Genomic DNA, 20961 nt, shown 5'->3' on the forward strand with positions numbered 1-20961 from the left:
GCTCTCAGGAGTTAAGGATAGAGATGAATGGGCGGGTCGATATTGAGGTAGCGATACTTTTCGATATTTTTTTCCCCAAAATCGATTCTAATAAAAGAATATCGATACTCATCTAATCTCATCATCTCTAGTCGCCAGGTCATCACAGGGCTGACACAGAGACAAACAACCATTCACACTCACATTCGCACCTACGGTCAATTTAGAGTCACCAGTTAACCTAACCTGCATGTCTTTGGACTGTGGGGGAAACCGGAGCACCCGGAGGAAACCCACGCGGACACGGGGAGAACATGCAAACTCCACACAGAAAGGCCCTCGCCGGCCCCGGGGCTTGAACCCGGACCTTCTTGCTGTGAGGCGACAGCGCACACCACCGTGCCGCCCAAAAATATTATCTCATCTCATCTCATTATCTCTAGCCGCTTTATCCTGTTCTACAGGGTCACAGGAGCCTATCCCAGCTGACTACGGGCGAAAGGCGGGGTACACCCTGGACAAGTCGCCAGGTCATCACAGGGCTGACACATAGACACAGACAACCATTCACACTCACATTCACACCTACGCTCAATTTAGAGTCACCAGTTAACCTAACCTGCATGTCTTTGGACTGTGGGGGAAACCGGAGCACCCGGAGGAAACCCACGCGGACACGGGGAGAACATGCAAACTCCACACAGAAAGGCCCTCGCCGGCCACGGGGCTCGAACCCAGGACCTTCTTGCTGTGAGGCGACAGCGCTAACCACTACACCACCGTGCCGCCCCAAAAATATTATCAGGCTGAAAAAAATAAAATTAAATGAGTTTTAAAGTTTTAATGGGACAACTGAACTTTAGCGACGACAAGATCTTGAGAGGGTATCGTTCTTATATAAGAAGACCGCTGGAGAAAACTACAAAATTGCATTAAATAACCACACAAAAAAAGTTCCTTTGTGATTTTTTTTTTGTGTGTGTGTGTGTTAATACCCAACGCATGTCTTTAGACTGTGGGGGAAACCGGAGCACCCAGAGGAAACCCATGCAGGCACAGGGAGAACATGCAAACTCCACACAGAAAGGCCCTCGCCGGCCGCTGGGTTCAAAACCAGAACCTTCTTGTTGTGAGGCAACCGTGCCGTGTAGTGGTTAGCGCTGTCGCCTCACAGCAAGAAGGTCCTGGGTTTGAGCCCAGTGGCTGATGGCGGCCTTTCTGTGCGGAGTTTGCATGTTCTCCCCGTGTCCGCGTGGGTTTCCTCCGGGTGCTCCGGTTTCCCCCACAGTCCAAAGACATGCAGGTTAGGTTAACTGGTGACTCTAAATTGACCGTAGGTGTGAATGTGAGTGTGAATGGTTGTCTGTGTCTATGTGTCAGCCCTGATAACCTGGCGACTTGTCCAGGGTGTACCCCGCCTTTCGCCCGTAGTCAGCTGGGATAGGCTCCAGCTTGCCTGCGACCCTGTAGGACAGGATAAGCGGCTAGAGATAATGGATGGATGAATGGATGAAGTTTAAAAGTTTTAATGGGACAACTGAACTTTAGTGACACTTTGCTACGGCATATTTGTTGACAAGATCTTGAGAGGACATCGTTCTTATATGAGGAGACCGCAGGAGAAAACTGCAAAATTGCAACTTGAAATCGCCCAAAATAACTATAAAAAATATTTCTTTATGATTTTTTTGTGTTAATACCCAACCCTAACCGGGGTGGTACGGTGGTGTAGTGGTTAGCACTGTCGCCTCACAGCAAGAAGGTTCTGGGTTCAAGCCCAGTGGCCGATGGCGGCCTTTCTGTGTGGAGTTTGCATGTTCTCCCTGTGTCTGTATGGGTTTCCTCCAGGTGTTCTGGTTTCCCCTACAGTCCAAAGACATGCAGGTTAGGTTAACTGGCTACTCTGTTGATCAAGCTTTGAGAGGGATGGGGCCCCGCCAAGTTTAAATGCCCTAGTCACACCAATGATGGACTGTTAAATGTCATCAGTGGTGCCCCTATGGCCCTTGCTGGTTATGGGATGAAGAAGAACCCTAACCCAAAGTAGCTTCTGGTGTTAGTTTCACTAAAGTGCAAACTACCCGTTTTAAGGTGGAGGTTTATTTAAGTGACACAAGACATTCTAAAATAGTGTCCTAAAGTTAAATATACAAACAGAAACCACGACACTACACTTGTGTTGGTTAATGTAATTTTTCTGTAATAAGTACACAGTAGTCATTACTCTAGTGTACAGGGTTGCTGGGTCTTTACAACTACAACAACAACAAAAGCACATTCATCAATAAAAGTATCCCTCAAACCATCCAAAAACCAAAACTCGTCAATGTTTATCATTAAAATTGCATTTTTAACAAAACAGTAATGAATTTGTTCACTGTATCTGGCTTATTTCTGTAACCAAATTCTCAAATTATTTATTTTTATATATAATTCTTCATATCCATGATTGCAGATTCTCCTCATTTCTAATACACAAGACTTTTTAAAGTATCAGGATGCTAGTCTCAATATTACTCAATAATTGAAAAGAAAATCGATAGTATTGCCCATCCCCACTGAAGTGATAGCACTTCCTATAGGTGTGGTCTGCAGAGTACCCGGATGTAGATGTGTTCAGACTCGTTAATAGAGTGCACAAACTGCATACCTCAGGGTTGCCAAGTATGCTGAAAAATAGCCCCAGAAATAAGCCAAAACAAACATTTTCTATTAAAAAAAATGCAGCATGACTATGTTTGCAAGCTTCTATTGTACTGGGTTCCCATTTACAGTGTATTCCTTCTGTGCATCCAACCCTGACGAGAAAAAGCGACTGCTGAAGAGGAATAATTATATATATATATATATATATGAGTGATTCCACGCTTATGGGTACTGAAATGGGGAGATGAACTTATTCACCTAAAACCATTTCTTTTTTTTACCATCAGGTCACAAAACATGTAATCTTTAATGAATGATATGTTAAAAGATAACTTTAATTTTCTGAGATGTAATAAAAACATATTTATATGCCAAAGTCAAGCCTATGAGTTCCAAAATGATGTCTGTTACATTACTTCTGTTACGATTGTCCATCTCGCGTCTGTTACAAATTAATTACAATCTAGCTATATACCATGTTAATCTTATTGAAAGAATGTGTATGTTTATTCTACTACACATGTTTATTAATTATATTTGCTAAAACATCACCTTCCTATGTTTCAAAAAGTAATTCTACATTGTTAAAATTGAGAATATATATGTCCACAACACTTCTGTTACGTTCTGACTTTGGCATATAAATATGTTTTTATTACATCTCAGAAAATTAAAGTTATCTTTTAACATATCATTCATTAAAGATTACATGTTTTGTGACCTGATGGTAAAAAAAAGAAATGGTTTTAGGTGAATTTTTAAAAATAAGTTCATGTCCCCATTTCAGTACCCATAAGCGTGGAATCACTCATATATAGGGCGGCACGGTGGTGTAGTGGTTAGTGCTGTCGCCTCATAGCAAGAAGGTCCGGGTTTGAGCCCCGTGGCCGGCGAGGGCCTTTCTGTGCGGAGTTTGCATGTTCTCCCCGTGTCCGCGTGGGTTTCCTCCGGGTGCTCTGGTTTCCCCCACAGTCCAAAGACATGCAGGTTAGGTTAACTGGTGACTCTAAATTGACCATAGGTGTGAGTGTGAATGGTTGTCTGTGTCTATGTGTCAGCCCTGTGATGACCTGGTGACTTGTCCAGGGTGTACCCAGCCTTTCGCCCGTAGTCAGCTGGGATAGGCTGCAGCTTGCCTGCGACCCTGTAGAACAGGATAAAGCGGCTAGAGATAATGAGATGAGATGATATATATATATATATATATATATATATATATATATATAGGAAACCTAATTCCTCTCGAGTCAGGGGTTCGTGCATTTGCAGTATTTACCTTTTACATTTATGGCATTTATCAGATGCCCTTACCCAGAGTGACTTACATTTATCTTGTTTTATACAACTGAACATTTGAGGTTTAAGGGCCTTGATCAAGGGCCTAGCAACAACTGGAGTATGCAAACGGCTGTGGTTTTGCACTTATATCATTAACAAATCAGAGATGAAAGCCTGAACCTCTGATTAAAAGCTTACCAATTAAACAAAATCTTAGCCTCTGGTTAAAACCTTATCTTTGAATAAAATCTTTAAGTATTCTTCTTGTTTTTCTTCTTTCGACTGGTCTCGTTCGAGGTCGCCATAGTAGATCATTTGGACCTGCGTATTTAGTTTGGCATAGGTTTTACACCGGATGCCCTTCCGGATGCAACCCTCCCCAATCTATCCAGGCTTAGGACCGGCACAAAGTATGCACTGGCTTGTGTAATCCCATTGGCTGGGTATTTTTACCTGACCTGCATGTCTTTGGACTGTAGGGGAAACCCATGCAGACACAGGGAGAACATGCAAACTCCACACAGAAAGGCCCCTGTCGGCCATGAGGTTCGAACCCGGTACCTTCTTGCTGTGAGACGGCAGTACTAACCACTACACCACTGAGCCACCCAAAATCTTTCAGTATATGATTGTTTTAAATGTACTGTACAACAAACATGACTGAATGTTGTCTTATATACAATCCTGACTATTTTTAAAGACATTTCAAAATGAGGTACAGCTTGGGAAAATTTAGTGGATTTTTCGTGGACCTGGCAACACATACGGCACAGCCTCTGTAATAAGCACAAGTTGCCATGAGATGGCGCAGTATGTTGACAGTGTGCTTCAGTGCAGTAGCAGTGCGCAGTTTGGGACGTCGCCAATGAGTCATAAGTGTGACTCAAGAGCACTGAAACATCAAGTCAGATGATGTTCCTCATCCTCATCATGGTGAACAGCTGAGTTATTGTGACAGTTATATCCACTGCTTGTGCACATGAATGTATGTCTGAATGTAGAAGTCAGTATTCAGCCTGGATGACTCACCTGATCATAGAAAGGCCTGCAGCCCTATTGTTGTCTAGACTGCAATGACAAAAGGAAGAGGGCGTTGACCCTGTGAGCTTTCAGTCCAATAATATAGAGGCTTAATTCTCAGTCTCTCCACACTCTTATTGTTTAGCTCACCCCCACCCGACTCTAACCTCACACTTCCAATCTGTAACATGCACTTTGTCTCTGAACTGCGATTTTGCACATATGGTAATGTCATGCATCTTCATTCTGTGAACTTTTATTGCACCTTCCGGCACACACCTGTACAGCTTGGTTATTGACTTCGCCCATTACAATATTCTCTTCCTCTCATACATTCATACACTACCGTTCAAAAGTTTGGGGTCACCCAGACAATTTTGTGTTTTCCATGAAAAGTCACACTTTTATTTCCCACCATAAGTTGTAAAATGAATAGAAAATATAGTCAAGACATTTTTCTGAGCATTTAATCGACCCCACAAATTAATGTGATGCTCCAGAAACTCAATCTGCTCAAAGGAAGGTCAGTTTTATAGCTTCTCTAAAGAGCTCAACTGTTTTCAGCTGTGCTAACATGATTGTACAAGGGTTTTCTAATCATCCATTAGCCTTCTGAGGCAATGAGCAAACACATTGTACCATTAGAACACTGGAGTGAGAGTTGCTGGAAATGGGCCTCTATACACCTATGGAGATATTGCACCAAAAACCAGACATTTGCAGCTAGAATAGTCATTTACCACATTAGCAATGTATAGAGTGGATTTCTGATTAGTTTAAAGTGAGCTTCATTGAAAAGAACAGTGCTTTTCTTTCAAAAATAAGGACATTTCAAAGTGACCCCAAACTTTTGAACGGTAGTGTACTATATCATGTCTCTTCTCCATCTTCATCATGCGACCTATTTTTGCACATTCTGGGACATACTTGGACTTCAACTCATGCAGATATCGCTAAATTTGTCCACTTTTCAAATTTGTATATTTCAGATTCGTCTATTTTTTTATTCTATGTATGTAGCGACATCCATCCATCCATCCATCATCTGTATCCGCTTATCCTGTTCTACAAGGTCACAGGCAAGCTGGAGCCTATCCTAGCTGACTATCAGCGAGACACGGGGTACACCCTGGATAAGTCACCAGGTCATCGCAGGGCTGACACATACAGTACATAGAGACACAAACAATCATTGACTTATGGTCAATTTAGAGCCACCAATTAACCTAATCTGCATATCTTTGGACTGTGGGAGGAAACCCACGCAGACACAGGGAGAACATGCAAACTCCACGCAGAAAGGCCCTCGTTGAACCCAAAACCTTCTTGCTTTGAGGCAACCGTGCTAACCACTACACCACCGTGCCGCCATCTTAACTATTCAAGCACCAATCACCAAAGTAAATTGCTTGTATGTGAGAACGTACTTGGCAATAAACTTGATTCTGATTCTGATTCTATTTTCAGTGTTCAGTCAAATAGATCCAGGATTCTCAAAATAGCCAGAGGATCCGCGACACGCTTTATATGATGCTACATAGCGGATCGTGATCAGCTATTATTAAAAAAAAAAAGTTATAATAATTATATTATCATAAATGCAAGATTTATTTCTTTATATATACACTGTTGCTATTCTATCCTATCTACAGCATGCTGGTGGGCAACCATGGCGGTGTTGTTTGAAGTGTTCGTTATTAATAAAACAAGACTTTACTAGCTAATTGACTGGCACATGAATTAAATAAGTTAAATTGAAAACTCATTAACTTACAAAAGCATAAGTAGGTGTATAACTTAAAACTAATTGTTATTACACAAGTCAGGAATAAAACATTTCAGGACATGCCGTTATAGGAAAATAATCAACAATGGGGTGTGTGAGTGACTAGGCCGCCACTACCATGACGTTAACTATTTTTCAATAATGGCACCATCCCAAGGTGCGTCACGACTCTTATACAACAGCAATATGCCAATGATTACAACCTGTGATTCATTCATTAACTTATACTGTAGTTCCATTCAATGTTGTCAAACATTATCAAACAAGTTAGTTCCCTTAGACTGTAAATTCTAGCAGTTATAAACCGTTGTTTCTTCACCAATCTTTAATTCATAAGAACTAATTTATAAGACACTCCCCCAAAACAAACAAACAAACAAACAAACAAACAAACAAACAGGTTGTTTACGTGAAATCATGAAGCGCAAAACTACTGAACCCTAAATACTCCTTCTAAAAAAAAAAAAAATTAAAGAAACTTTTCCTTACAGAAGTTTTTTTAATAAGTAATACTATTCTGGCATACCTGTCCCCGTGAAGGAAGGAGTTGTTACTATAGATATATGCGTACGAGTGCTGACACTGCTGTCAGAACTGCTGCATTAGAAAATTCATCAAAACCTTCTGATCAATCAGAATGAAGAATTCAACAACGCTGTGGTATAAAACCTTTTAGAGTTTGGGGAGTGTAAGGTTCTTAAACTGGATGGGATCGCTGAAGAAAACCATGTACTCCAAACTCACTTACAACCCCGATTCCAAAGAAGTTGGGACAAAGTACAAATTGTAAATAAAAACGGAATGCAATAATTTACAAATCTCAAAAACTGATATTGTATTCACAATAGAACATACAGTGGTGCTTGAAAGTTTGTGAACCCTTTAAGATTTTCTATATTTCTGCATAAATATGACCTAAAACATCATCAGATTTTCACACAAGTCCTAAAAATAGATAAAGAGAAACCAGTTAAACAAATGAGACACAAATATTATACTTGGTCATTTATTTACTGAGAAAAATGATCCAATATTACATATCTGTGAGTGGCAAAAGTATGTGAACCTCTAGGATTAGCAGTTAATTTGAAGGTGAAATTAGAGTCAGGTGTTTTCAATCAATGGGATGACAATCAGGTGTGAGTGGGCACCCTGTTTTATTTAAAGAACAGGGATCTATCAAAGTCTGATCTTCACAACACACATTTGTGGAAGTGGATCATGGCACGAACAAAGGAGATTTCTGAGGACCTCAGAAAAAGCGTTGTTGATGCTCATCAGGCTGGAAAAGGTTACAAAACCATCTCTAAAGAGTTTGGACTCCACCAATCCACAGTCAGACAGATTGTGTACAAATGGAGGAAATTCAAGACCATTGTTACCCTCCCCAGGAGTGGTCAACCAACAAAGATCACTCCAAGAGCAAGGCGTGTAATAGTCGGCCAGGTCACAAAGGACCCCAGGGTAACTTCTAAGCAACTGAAGGCCTCTCTCACATTGGTTAATGTTAATGTTCATGAGTCCAGCATCAGGATAAGACTGAACAACAATGGTGTGCATGGCAGGGTTGTGAGGAGAAAGCCACTGCTCTCCAAAAAGAACATTGCTGCTCGTCTGCAGTTTGCTAAATTTCACGTGGACAAGCCAGAAGGCTATTGGAAAAATATTTTGTGGACGGATGAGACCAAAATAGAACTTTTTGGTTTAAATGAGAAGCATCATGTTTGGAGAAAAGAAAACACTGCATTCCAGCATAAGAACCTCATCCCATCTGTGAAACATGGTGGTGGTAGTATTGTGGTTTGGGCCTATTTTGCTGCATCTGGGCCAGGACAGCTTGCCATCATTGATGGAACAATGAATTCTGAATTATACCAGCAAATTCTAAAGGAAAATGTCAGGACATCTGTCCATGAACTGAATCTCAAGAGAAGGTGGGTCATGCAGCAAGCCAACGACCCTAAGCACACAAGTCGTTCTACCAAAGAATGGTTAAAGAAGAATAAAGTTAATGTTTTGGAATGGCCAAGTCAAAGTCCTGACGTTAATCCAATGGAAATGTTGTGGAAGGACCTGAAGCGAGCAGTTCATGTGAGGAAACCCACCAACATCCCAGAGTTGAAGCTGTTCTGTATGGAGGAATGGGCTAAAATTCCTTCAGGCCGGTGTGCAGGACTGATCAACAGTTACCGCAAATGTTTAGTTGCAGTTATTGCTGCACAAGGGGGTCACACCAGATACTGAAAGCAAAGGTTCACATACTTTTGCCACTCACAGATATGTAATATTGGATCATTTTCCTCAATAAATAAATGACCAAGTATAATATTTTTGTTTCATTTGTTTAACTGGGTTCTCTTTATTATTATTATTATTATTATTATTATTATTGTTATTATTTTGTAATTATAAATTTATATGGATAATCATGAAGTGTATATATGGTATATATTTTTATAGGTGTATTAATGTAGTTTGGATTTCGGGGTAGTTAAAAAGGGGTGGGAAATTTAAAAAAAGTATTGTACTTCTTCCCACTCCTTTTTCGAACAATGTGCGGTGTATTGTAATGTATTAGCTCTTTATGTTATTTTATTTATTCTTTTTTTGTCACTTTTTTCATTTTCTTTCTTTTGTATGTACAAATAGTTACATACATTTTTATACATGTTCGAAATAAATAAATAAATTCATTCATTCATTCATTCATTTATCTACTTTTAGGACTTGTGTGAAAATCTGATGATGTTTTAGGTCATATTTATGCAGAAATATAGAAAATTCTAAAGGGTTCACAAACTTTCAAGCACCACTGTAGACAACATATCAAATGTCGAAAGTGAGACATTTTGAAATTTCATGCCAAATATTGGCTCATTTGAAATTTCATGACAGCAACACATCTCAAAAAAGTTGGGACGGGGCAATAAGAGGCTGGAAAAGTTAAAGGTACAAAAAAGGAACAGCTGGAGGACCAAATTGCAACTCATTAGGTCAATTGGCAATAGGTCATTAACATGACTGGGTATAAAAAGAGCATCTTGGAGTGGCAGCGGGTCTCAGAAGTAAAGATGGGAAGAGGATCACCAATCCCCCTAATTCTGCGCAGACAAATAGTGGAGCAATATCAGAAAGGAGTTCGACAGTGTAAAATTGCAAAGAGTTTGAACATATCATCATCTACAGTGCATAATATCATCAAAAGATTCAGAGAATCTGGAAGAATCTCTGTGCGTAAGGGTCAAGGCCGGAAAACCATACTGGGTGCCTGTGATCTTCGGGCCCTTAGACGGCACTGCATCACATACAGGCATGCTTCTGTATTGGAAATCACAAAATGGGCTCAGGAATATTTCCAGAGAACATTATCTGTGAACACAATTCACCGTGCCATCCGACGTTGCCAGCTAAAACTCTATAGTTCAAAGAAGAAGACGTATCTAAACATGATCCAGAAGCGCAGACGTCTTCTCTGGGCCAAGGCTCATTTAAAATGGACTGTGCCAAAGTGGAAAACTGTTCTGTGGTCAGACGAATCAAAATTTGAAGTTCTTTATGGAAATCAGGGACACCGTGTCATTCGGACTAAAGAGGAGAAGGACGACCCAAGTTGTTATCAGCGCTCAGTTCAGAAGCCTGCATCTCTGATGGTACGGGGTTGCATTATTGCGTGTGGCATGGGCAGCTTACACATCTGGAAAGACACCATCAATGCTGAAAGGTATATCCAGGTTCTAGAGCAACATATGCTCCCATCCAGACGACGTCTCTTTCAGGGAAGACCTTGCATTTTCCAACATGACAATGCCAAACCACATACTGCATCAATTACAGCATCATGGCTGCATAGAAGAAGGGTCCAGGTACTGAACTGGCCAGCCTGCAGTCCAGATCTTTCACCCATAGAAAACATTTGGCGCATCATAAAACGGAAGATACGACAAAAAAGACCCAAGACAGTTGAGCAACTAGAATCCTACATGTCATCTATGTTCTATTCTGAATAAAATATGGAATTTTGAAACTTCCACATCATTGCATTCTGTTTTTATTTACAATTTGTACTTTGTCCCAACTTTTTTGGAATCGGGGTTGTATAATGGGAGTCTAAGGGCAGTCGTCGGTGTACTGAACACAAGTTCTGCTGTTGATTTTCTCAGCACAGGAAAGCATGTTGAAATTCTTATCTGTGGTAATCACACGTATACTACAGGTGTAGTAGACGGAGATTAAAGTAAGAGCATGCTGGAGTACACCTTTAATAAGAAGTTGTATTCTCCACTCAGATCAGGTTTCCTTGATTCTCTTAAAAATATTGTCAGAATAAGAACAGGATTCAGACTCCGAACAGACCGGTATCAAGCCAAAAGGATTCAGTGAATTTTATTCAAGCTTAATCTCTCTTAATTCATACATCATCTTAAATACATATTTACACTTTACACATGTACAGACATAGCAGACACATACCTTTGTTACAAATAAGAAAATAGAGAAATACAAGGGCGATGTGCCACATGACACTGAAATACAGCAGATTTAATTCAGTGTTTATATATAGACATATGGGAATAAGAAGATTAAAAAAAACAGCTTTGGGGCACAATGATAAATGCATGTGAAATGCTGTTTCGTTATCAGCCCATCATTTACACCTTGCTTAAAACCTGTGAGGATTGTTTTCAGATACTGTTTTTAGAAAAGGTGTTACTATATTTTATTTTATTTGGGAGAAATTTTGCTTAAAAAAATAAATTAAAAAAAGGACATAATGTAATGCCTGTAAAATAGTGCAGACGACATGCTTCAGATACAATGACACCATACATAAACATTTAATATACAATATATAGATACTGCCATTTTACAGGGGGAAGGGGGGAAAAAAGATCAAGTTATAATATATACAAATACTGTACAGGAAATAATCTAAAATATACAGCTGTTTCTGATTAATACATACAGTAAATAAGACAGGACATTTCACAGTTTGGAAACTGGACACGACTCCAACAATCACGTAATGCTCTGTTCAAGTGTCCTGCAATGTTGGCAAAGTAGAAAAAAAAAAAAAAGTTCCTGAAACTATTCCAAACCGACACGCTTTCGACACTCGGTACAAGACTCAAGGTCACAGCTTTTAGTTTAGTGGATAAAAGTGTGTTGCTTTTGTATTCGAAGGCTATTGCACTAATAGATATATAAATAAATAGCTTATTTTTTTGGGAAAGAGCGCAGCAGGTTCTATCCCTCCTTGTAACACTAGCAGGAAACATCTAGGTGAGATTGAAGCTGTGCGTTAAATCGCTATGACTGGTGAGGAATACAGTCCATGGAGGAGGTGGAAGATGTGTCTCAGTAGAAAGTGCAGTGTGTAGGAGCTGCCATGAGGCGGTGCTATAGCGAGGCAGGACGGAGCCACAGGCCTCAGGGTTTGATGTCGGAGAAGCTGGTGTAGGTCTCACTGCAGCTGGATGATGTGCTCAGGTTGCCTGAGCCACTGCCCTCTGTTTAAACAAAATGCACAAACATTCAGGTCAAACTGACTTCCAAGCGAAAAAAATAAACCCTTTCTGTTCACAGAGCCTTGATTAAAAGTTATACCAATAACCAGATTTTTTTTTTCTGCTGCATTCCTGAGCACAGACGCAGTCTCTTTGGCTGCACGACATATTCGGGTAACACCTTCCGTAAACTGACATCATTTAATGCATTAGTTCAGGGGTTCTCAAGCTTTTCTGCTTCAAGGCCCACCTATTCATACTCGTAACGAGTCGGGGCCCATTAAAAAAAAGATCAATTATTGTGGCGCATCAATTCTATTAGAATCTAATAATCTATTGTAAAGTGTATTAATGGGATGCGACATCACTCCCTGTTACAGACAGGAGCCCAGGAATTAAATAAATGCAATAAAAACTATTTTTTTAATTGTAGGTATTGTATTTAAAACTGTATGGATGTACCAGAAGCCAAACTCTGCATGCAGGTCATTCTCAGTCAAAAGGGATTAATGATCCAAAAGTGGAGTCTGGTCCATTAACACAAGAACTTATTGCCATGTTTGTGTCCAGCAAACAAGCAAGTTATAAAATCAAGAAGTAGATCCTTACACGCTAACAAAGAAGGATTTTTCCTATGAAAGAAATATTTACGACCTAAATTTGACTTTAGTAGAATAAATTTTGATCCTATTGTAGCCGTAACTAAATACAAAGACAATAGTTATGCATACTATTAATTAACTTAATGTGAAGCTAATTAACAGATTTAAAGTGTTTTTTTTTTTTTAAAGACTATGTATATTTTAGCCTTTTGTATTTGGAATTATTTGTATCTGTTCATGCCCGACCCCACCAGCTCTGCTGATCAACTTATCGTGTTTAAAGTTATTCATTCATTCAGAGTTGGAAAATGATCCATCCATTGAGTTCCCCGACATCTCAAACTGCTGCAGACATCGTTCTACACGGACACACAGATGAAAACCTGGAAGAGTGCGGAGGCAAACGACTTTGTGGCTGGGTTAAAGGTCTGGGGATCAGGACACTACAAGATAAATCCTGTATCGTTTTTGCCCGGGTAAATAGGAGTTTCTGGGCTTTTTGTACATGTCTTTGCGATGGTTGCTAGGACGCTACAAGTTTTAGTATTGGATGTAAACAAACCACAGCTGTTTGATTCTCAATCCTCCCTGCTTTTCTCTTCCAGCAGGCATCACAGATCCGTATGATTTACCCACAAACGTATTTATTTATTCTGTGCGTGCATTAAATGCAAAAGGAGGAACGTGACAATAATAAAGACTTGTTCTTAATTTACCCACAAATGTATTTATTCCAATTGAAAGGTGTACGTCAAACCAGCTACCGGATTTGAGACGCTACGACATCCTGAACTATTTAGTATTTGGCTTCAAACTTGAAAAAAATTCGCAGCCCACTAGATGGCGCTTCACGGCCCATTAGTGGTTGAGAAACGGTGCATTATGGCCCTTTTCCACTACCCTTTTCCAGCTCACTTCAGCTCGACACGGCTCGCGTTTCGACTACCTCAGAGCAGCACGACTCAGCTCGCTTCAGCCCTACTCAGCACCCAAAACTCGCACGGTTTTGGAGTGGGGCTGAAGCGAGCCAAACCGAGCCGAGTGGGGCTAGGGGCGTGAGGAGACACTCCCCTGTGCACTGATTGGTGAGGAGGAGTGTCCTCACATGCCCACACACGCCCCACGAGCACGCTGGGATCTGTAAACACCGTAAACCCGGAAGAAGAAGAATTACTTATTACGAGAATTTCTGAAGCCTTATGCGCCTCGCCTCATCTATACGCTCTTGCCAGTATCTGCTGGCGTTGTCAGTGACAACAAGCCACAGCACCAAGACCAGCAACACTAACGACTCCATGTCCTCCATGTTTATTGTTTACTATCCGGGTCGTGAGACTACCGCTTAAAAGGTCACTGATGTCACTGTTTGCGCCGCCTAACGACATCACGTGACGTCCACCCACTTTCGCTAACTCCACCCAATGTGTCCACCCACTTCCAGCCAGCACGGTTCAGCGCGGTTGTAGTCGAAATGCAACCCCAACAGCCCCACTCAGCTCGACTCAGCCCAACTCAGCACGGCACGGCTCAGCCCGACTCAGCCGTGTTGGTAGTGGAAAAGCGGCATTAGTTAACAGCTCCCACTGCTCTGGGAATGTGTGCGCGCACATGCGTGTATTCACTGCTTCAGATTAGTTAAATGCAGAGGAGGAATTTCACTGTGCTTGTGGACATGTGACAAATAAAGGCTTCTTCTTCTAACGTACAAACAATGAATTTCAGAATCGATACACACTTGAATCAATTACACTAACAAAGTAAGTAACACATGGTGCGGTACTGCTGACCTCTCAAATCTGCTTGGTCAGGTGGTGTTGATTAGCTTTCTCGAACAGCAGCTCTGACCGTAGTTGTGACTGAATTTACAGGTTTATATCAATAACAAGGAAATGCTTTGTTCAAAAACAAGCGCTCAGATACATGATTTTTTCTATAGTAACAGCTCACTCACGGGTACAATTGTTGCTCTAAAGCTAATAATAAACGGATTTTAAAAAAAAGTGTTTATACATTTATCATTCATAAATATAATCATTGTTATTCTATCCACAGTCACTGGATATGAGCAATCGTGCATTCTGATTGGCTACTCTACTACTAGGATATCAGCTCATATACCGTGAGTAGAGAAAAACAAAATGGCGACGCGTGTTGCTGAACCAACCGAGGATGAAATAAAAACTTTACTCAAAAACAAAAACCCCAAAAATACAAAAACAAAAAAGAACAAAATATGGAATAAAAGTATTTGATGGTGGGCGGCACGGTGGTGTAGTGGTTAGCGCTGTCGCCTCACAGCAAGAAGGTCCGGGTTCGAGCCCCGTGGCCGGCGAGGGCCTTTCTGTGCGGAGTTTGCATGTTCTCCCCGTGTCTGCGTGGGTTTCCTCCGGGTGCTCCGGTTTCCCCACAGTCCAAAGACATGCAGGTTAGGTTAACTGGTGACTCTAAATTGAGCGTAGGTGTGAATGTGAGTGTGAATGGTTGTCTGTGTCTATGTGTCAGCCCTGTGACGACCTGGCGACTTGTCCAGGGTGTACCCCGCCTTTCGCCCGTAGTCAGCTGGGATAGGCTCCAGCTTGCCTGCGACCCTGTAGAAGGATAAAGCGGCTAGAGATAATGAGAGAGAGAGAGTATTCGATGGTATCCTTTTTTTATTTTTCAAGAATTATAATTGTCGCATTTTTCACAAATTGCAACTGTCATTTCGCCGGTTTCTTTACATTCTAAGCGGAAATGTTGTTGTCGGACGTTTTGTATAAAAAGTTTCTCTTTATCGAATTTGCAAAAGATAAAAATAAAAATGCTCCGTTTCTCAAAATCCAGTGAATGTGGATAGACAAACAGTTATTCCACTCACTCAAGCTCGTCGTACATGGCTTATAGTCAACTCGGCACTACATATCTCATCAGCTATCAGCTCATGTATGACTTGATTTTGTGGAATAACTTAAATATGTGGCAGCACGGTGGTGTAGTGGTTAGCGCTGTTGCCTCACAGCAAGAAGGTCTGGGTTCGAGCCCCGTGGCCGGCGAGGGCCTTTCTGTGCGGAGTTTGCATGTTCTCCCCGTGTCCGCGTGGGTTTCCTCCGGGTGCTCCGGTTTCCCCCACAGTCCAAAGACATGCAGGTTAGGTTAACTGGTGACTCTAAATTGACCGTAGGTGTGAATGTGAGTGTGAATGGTTGTCTGTGTCTATGTGTCAGCCCTGTGATGACCTGGCGACTTGTCCAGGGTGTACCCCGCCTTTCGCCCGTAGTCAGCTGGGATAGGCTCCAGCTTGCCTGCGACCCTGTAGAAGGATAAAGCGGCTACAGATAATGAGATGAGATGATGTTTATCCCATATTTATAAATATTTGTTACCTCCACCAATCAGGTTATGTTTTTGATGCAGTTTGTTTCTTTGTCCATCTGTAAGCAGTGTTGTGCAAAACCTACCAAGCTGATTTCCATGAAACTTGGTGGAAGAGTATAGCACGGGCCAAGAAAGAATCCGTTCAAATTTGTACCAGATCTGCAAATTTATTTCCACTTTTGCCAACACTGTGAGGCCTTGGTGGGGGTCTGCGCTCAAAAATACCATACATCTTAAAATCTAGTAGATGGCAGTAAAGTTCAGTAGTGATAAACCATAGCCAATGTAGAAACACAACAACTCCATATCACAATCCATTTCAGACGTATAAAGTGGCTGCGGTTGCAGATTAGCATATCATAGAAGAGTCGTCTCGTTGTCCTTGGTGGAAGTCTGTGGTCTTGGAGTGCGCTTTTAGTTATACATGTTCACTTTTTCACCGTAATTACCTCAGCTCGATGTTTTAAAATCACGGGCACAGCATTGTACTGCACATTACATTACAGATATTTAGCAGGTGCTCTTATCCAGAGTGATGTACAATGAGCGCACACACACACACCCAGGGCCTGGGGAGCAGTTGGGGGTTTGATGCCTTGCTCAAGGACACTTCAGCCATGGATTTTCCTGCTGGTCCAGGGAATCAAACCAATGACCGTTTGGGCCCAAAGCTGCTTCTCTAACCTTTAGGCCATATCTGCACTTTATTCCCCATTCTATCATCCATCGTTATATCATATAGTTTTTATATTTTTGTGGCTACTGCCTCAGAGGTGGAGCCACTGTGTTATCGTGTTGTGCATAATCACCAGAACGGCAAATCGTGATCTCGCGATATGAACAGTTGATCTTGCGCTATCAAAGGTACACAAGAACGAGTGGCGAAGCCGTGTTGTACAAATGTAAGAATCAGGGATGAGAGTGGGTGGTCACCAAAAAAAGCAGAAAACAAGATGGCGCCCGAAGCTAAGGGTCTGGGAGGGATACCCCCGCAGGAAAATTTTGAAAAATAAGGCCTTACAAACCACTTTTCATGCAATCTGAGCTGTAGTAGATAAAAAAATCTGTTGTCTTTTTTATATATTTACATGAAAATATGTTTCAAATCAATAGGAGTATTGTTTGAATTCAAAATAAAATCACATTCTACATTCAAGGGTATGGTTATAATTTATGATCAACAAAAATGACAAACTAAATTCACATTAAACGTAAGTTTTATTAATTATCAAAATGTTCATATATTAAATAAAATTTCTTAGGGAGAAAAGGTCAGTCACCCTATGTCCTCATTAGTTGCATATGATTTCAAAGTCTTTTGAAATATTTAAGTTTTCAAACCTGTCAGCATTAATTCAGATTTACTGACCATCATATACATGTTCAATGTATTAAATCAAACGAATGCTAAGTTTATGGGATAATGTCTATGTACACTTTATACAGTTATTTATAGTTCACAGTCACTTCTCATTTTCATTTAATCATTTCGATTTCTTCTTCAGCCTTTTGGCCAAAGACAAAAGCTTGTCAGTCCTCTCTCTGTTTTTTATACCAGCATCGATTTCACGTACCTTCGCTTCGTCTCGCTTGTCAATTGTATTCGGCATTTTGAGTAAAAAAGCTGATACGAAAGAGAAACGTATTTTTGAAGCGCAGCGACGATGAACATGTGCAAGTTTCGATAAAATAGAACGATGCGGGTACTTTTGTAAGAACTGTTATGATTGGCTTTTGTTCTCTCCCACACTCTTGTAAGAACTGTTATGATTGGCTATCATGCTCTCGCCAGCGATGTTTTGGCCAATTACATTGTAGATAACACGTATTCTACCGCGAGACTTAGCGAGACTAAAGATGGCGAAAATGTAAACATGTAACATCGTCGTACGCTTGAGTATCACGAAGGAACATACCCCAACCCCCCTCAATGAAAAAAAAAAAAACCTCAACGGATTTGGCATAATATCGATTTTTGCTCGGAAAAAGCGGAAATCCGCCGAAAAGCGGAAAACTCTCATCCCTGAAGAATGAGTGTAACAAAAGCAAAACTTCGTAACCAATCAGCACTTATCCTGATCAAGTTTGATTACCCGTTCTACTTCTTGATAAACTTCGGAACCAATCAGAACCAGAAATGAAATAAGAGCAACCTCGTTGTAACTTCGTAGTATGGGAAGATAACCAGCATATAACAAGATAAACGAAATTCACCTCATGGTTCGCCAAGGCTACTGATTCGATATCGAGTAAGTGGTGTTTAAGAAAATGTACCTTTTGATTAGCACAGCTTTCCTTCTGAAAGGCCAAATGAAAGTTTTTTTTTAGCTTTCTGGCAGATATTTACGCCAGGAATTCCAGCCATTCAACAAAAACTTGAGAAGGCAGCGAAGACGGTGTTGGAATCTTTTAAGCGATCTGCTCAGTTTGCAATTACAAAAGTCCCATGTGGGAATAAATCAGCTCCTTCGTGAAAACTAAAAGTCAAAAGTATAATTGGTCAAACTTCTGCTGTTCGCTTTAATTTTTAACTTTATTTTAGTGTCTTTCCACTACACTTGTGAAACAAAATGTGCTCATTAGTACTAAATAATGCTTCGAAGACAATTCATGAACAAGTGCTTTCTTACTCTTTTGAAAACAGATCTAGTTCACAGCGCTGTACTTGGCACAAAACCCGGTAACCGAAATACTCCAAGCCCTGATGCTGCTCACAGCTTGGTGATGCTTGCAAGAGGTGAGGCGAGTATCATTGATAACATGTATATATTTACTGTATGGACTTGGGATCAGAAAACTATTTTATTTATAAGCAGGAACCACATGGACCCATAGGGTACCGATTTTTCTTTTTCTCTTTCTGTGCAAATTCTGTTTTCATGTTAATTCTGTTTTTATGTCATCAGACAGTCGTGAAAAGCATCTCACAGTTGTACTGTGTCCAGCTGTGTGTGTGTAAGACCAGTAAAATTAGAATTTGCAATGGATGCTGCTTTTTCACCTGAACTGGTGAGAGACTGTGACGACTTGGACTCCCCGAGTAGAGTGAGCAGGTTAGCAGCAGGCAGCCAGCCCTCTTTATTGCTATTCAGGTTACGCACCAACCTTTAACACACACACACACACACACACACACACACACACACACACACACACAGATTCTTTACTTGTCAATGTAACTCTCATATTCTGATTATAAAACATACCCATACTACATAATTCTAATCATTAAAGCTGTGTTATTAATGACCATTCAGTTAAATCAACTCATATTAGCACTACAAATACGGAATGAAAGCCAGCAGCAATGGATAAGTTCAGTGCAAAAGTTTGTACACCCACAGGACAAAATAAAGCTGACAAAAGCATTTAGAGCAAAAATGTTCCTTCATGTTCTGAAGGAATCAAAATGGCCAAATAGTGCATGTTAAGATAATAACAGTTTACAAAATAAGAGTCTTGATGGAATTAGTAGTGCATGAATAGAAATTCGAATTGAAATACTAAAAATCTGAATCTCAATGCAATTATTCTCACTTTTGTATCATGCTCTCTGAACTTTTCTGGCTTGCAAAAACAGCTAAAATCTGAACTTTCACATTTAAAGCCATTTGATTAAATGTTTGAAATGAAGCATGTGCGTAATCAATTTCTGAAAAGGTTTTAGTCTCCCTATTAATTCACATTTTTACATTCGCTTTAAAAATAACATCTGGCATTTAAAAGTAGGCGGCCTTTCGATTTCATAAAATCGGTAAAATTTAGTTCCCTCTGAAATTTGGGCATTGTGATGCATGTTTATTTCTGTAAAATCTCCAAAAACAAACAAACAAACAAACAAACAAAAAAAACCAACAACCTCAGACCATTCTGTGGCTCGGAAGTCCGTGTGCACATGCGCAGGTTTACTTTGACCGTGCACTGACAGTTCCATCATTCTGTCGTTAAACAAACAGCTGATCACACCGAGGTGCTCGCCGACTGCCGATATTTATTAGTTTGGTCCTGCGTTTCCTTTCCTTCGCAACATAACGTCTTTTCTTCTCGATTTCTGTTACTGTAGTCGGTCTTTCACGTTTCATTCGCACACTCACGTCTTCCATTTTTCTCTCCTGTTTCAAATTTGTATCCCACAATGCCTTGCGCGAACAGGGAAAGCCCACCATGTGACGCATGACGAAGTATCTTGAATTGCATCATGGTGAAGCAGGAAAAAATAGCAGAGAATGTATGGCCACGTGACCCTAAAGTCATTAATTGTTCTATTTTTAAAAAACTAATAAAATTGGAAGTCTGTGATTCGAATTCAGTAGCTTTCGGTCCACTAAACAAAAATAATTGGGTGTCAGGGAAAATTCTTTTTATGACCTACACTTGAAAAATCTGAAAGTCAGTACAGCTTTAATAGAGCAGATAAAGTGTATGTGCTAACATTTTAAACAAGATTAATTTGGACATTTGGAAAGCATTCTGCTATTTTGGGAAGTGATATAAATATTCTCAAAAAACTTGCCAGCCCATGCCTTTGCAACAATCTCCAGTGTCTTTCGTCGACTCTGAAGCTTTTGGATTACAATCTCAGCTGTAATCATCAGCCTTCTATTGATTTAGGACACACCCACATTCATATTTAGGGCATGTCACCAAAAAATAAGTCCAACACGTCAAAAAAAATTAAAAGTTGTTTTATTGGATATTGTAAATCTACAGTTAATTATCTTTAAAGCCTCGGTCACAACCGGCCGTATGTGCTCCTACCGTATGGCTGGTCCACGTGCAAAAAACGCAAGAA

At 40.4% G+C, this 20961-nt stretch overlaps 1 protein-coding gene across 12 annotated transcripts in view; it reads right to left on the reverse strand.

The window, feature by feature from the left end:
* Nucleotides 1-11106: 11106 nt before the first annotated feature.
* mcf2la (mcf.2 cell line derived transforming sequence-like a) overlaps nt 11107-20961 on the reverse strand; it is a 167897-nt gene continuing 158042 nt past the window's right edge. For all 12 annotated transcript variants that reach the window (XM_060898873.1, XM_060898862.1, XM_060898863.1 and 9 more), the window contains 2 exons: nt 19171-19274; nt 11107-12216 (listed from right to left, as the gene is read on the reverse strand). In XM_060898873.1, the coding sequence (XP_060754856.1) occupies nt 12137-12216; nt 19171-19274 (184 nt within the window). In that variant the 3' untranslated portion in view covers nt 11107-12136. The remainder of the gene's footprint in view (nt 12217-19170; nt 19275-20961) is intronic.

Source organism: Neoarius graeffei, chromosome 18, assembly GCF_027579695.1.
Source record: "Neoarius graeffei isolate fNeoGra1 chromosome 18, fNeoGra1.pri, whole genome shotgun sequence".
Classification (NCBI taxonomy): Eukaryota; Metazoa; Chordata; class Actinopteri; order Siluriformes; family Ariidae; genus Neoarius; species Neoarius graeffei.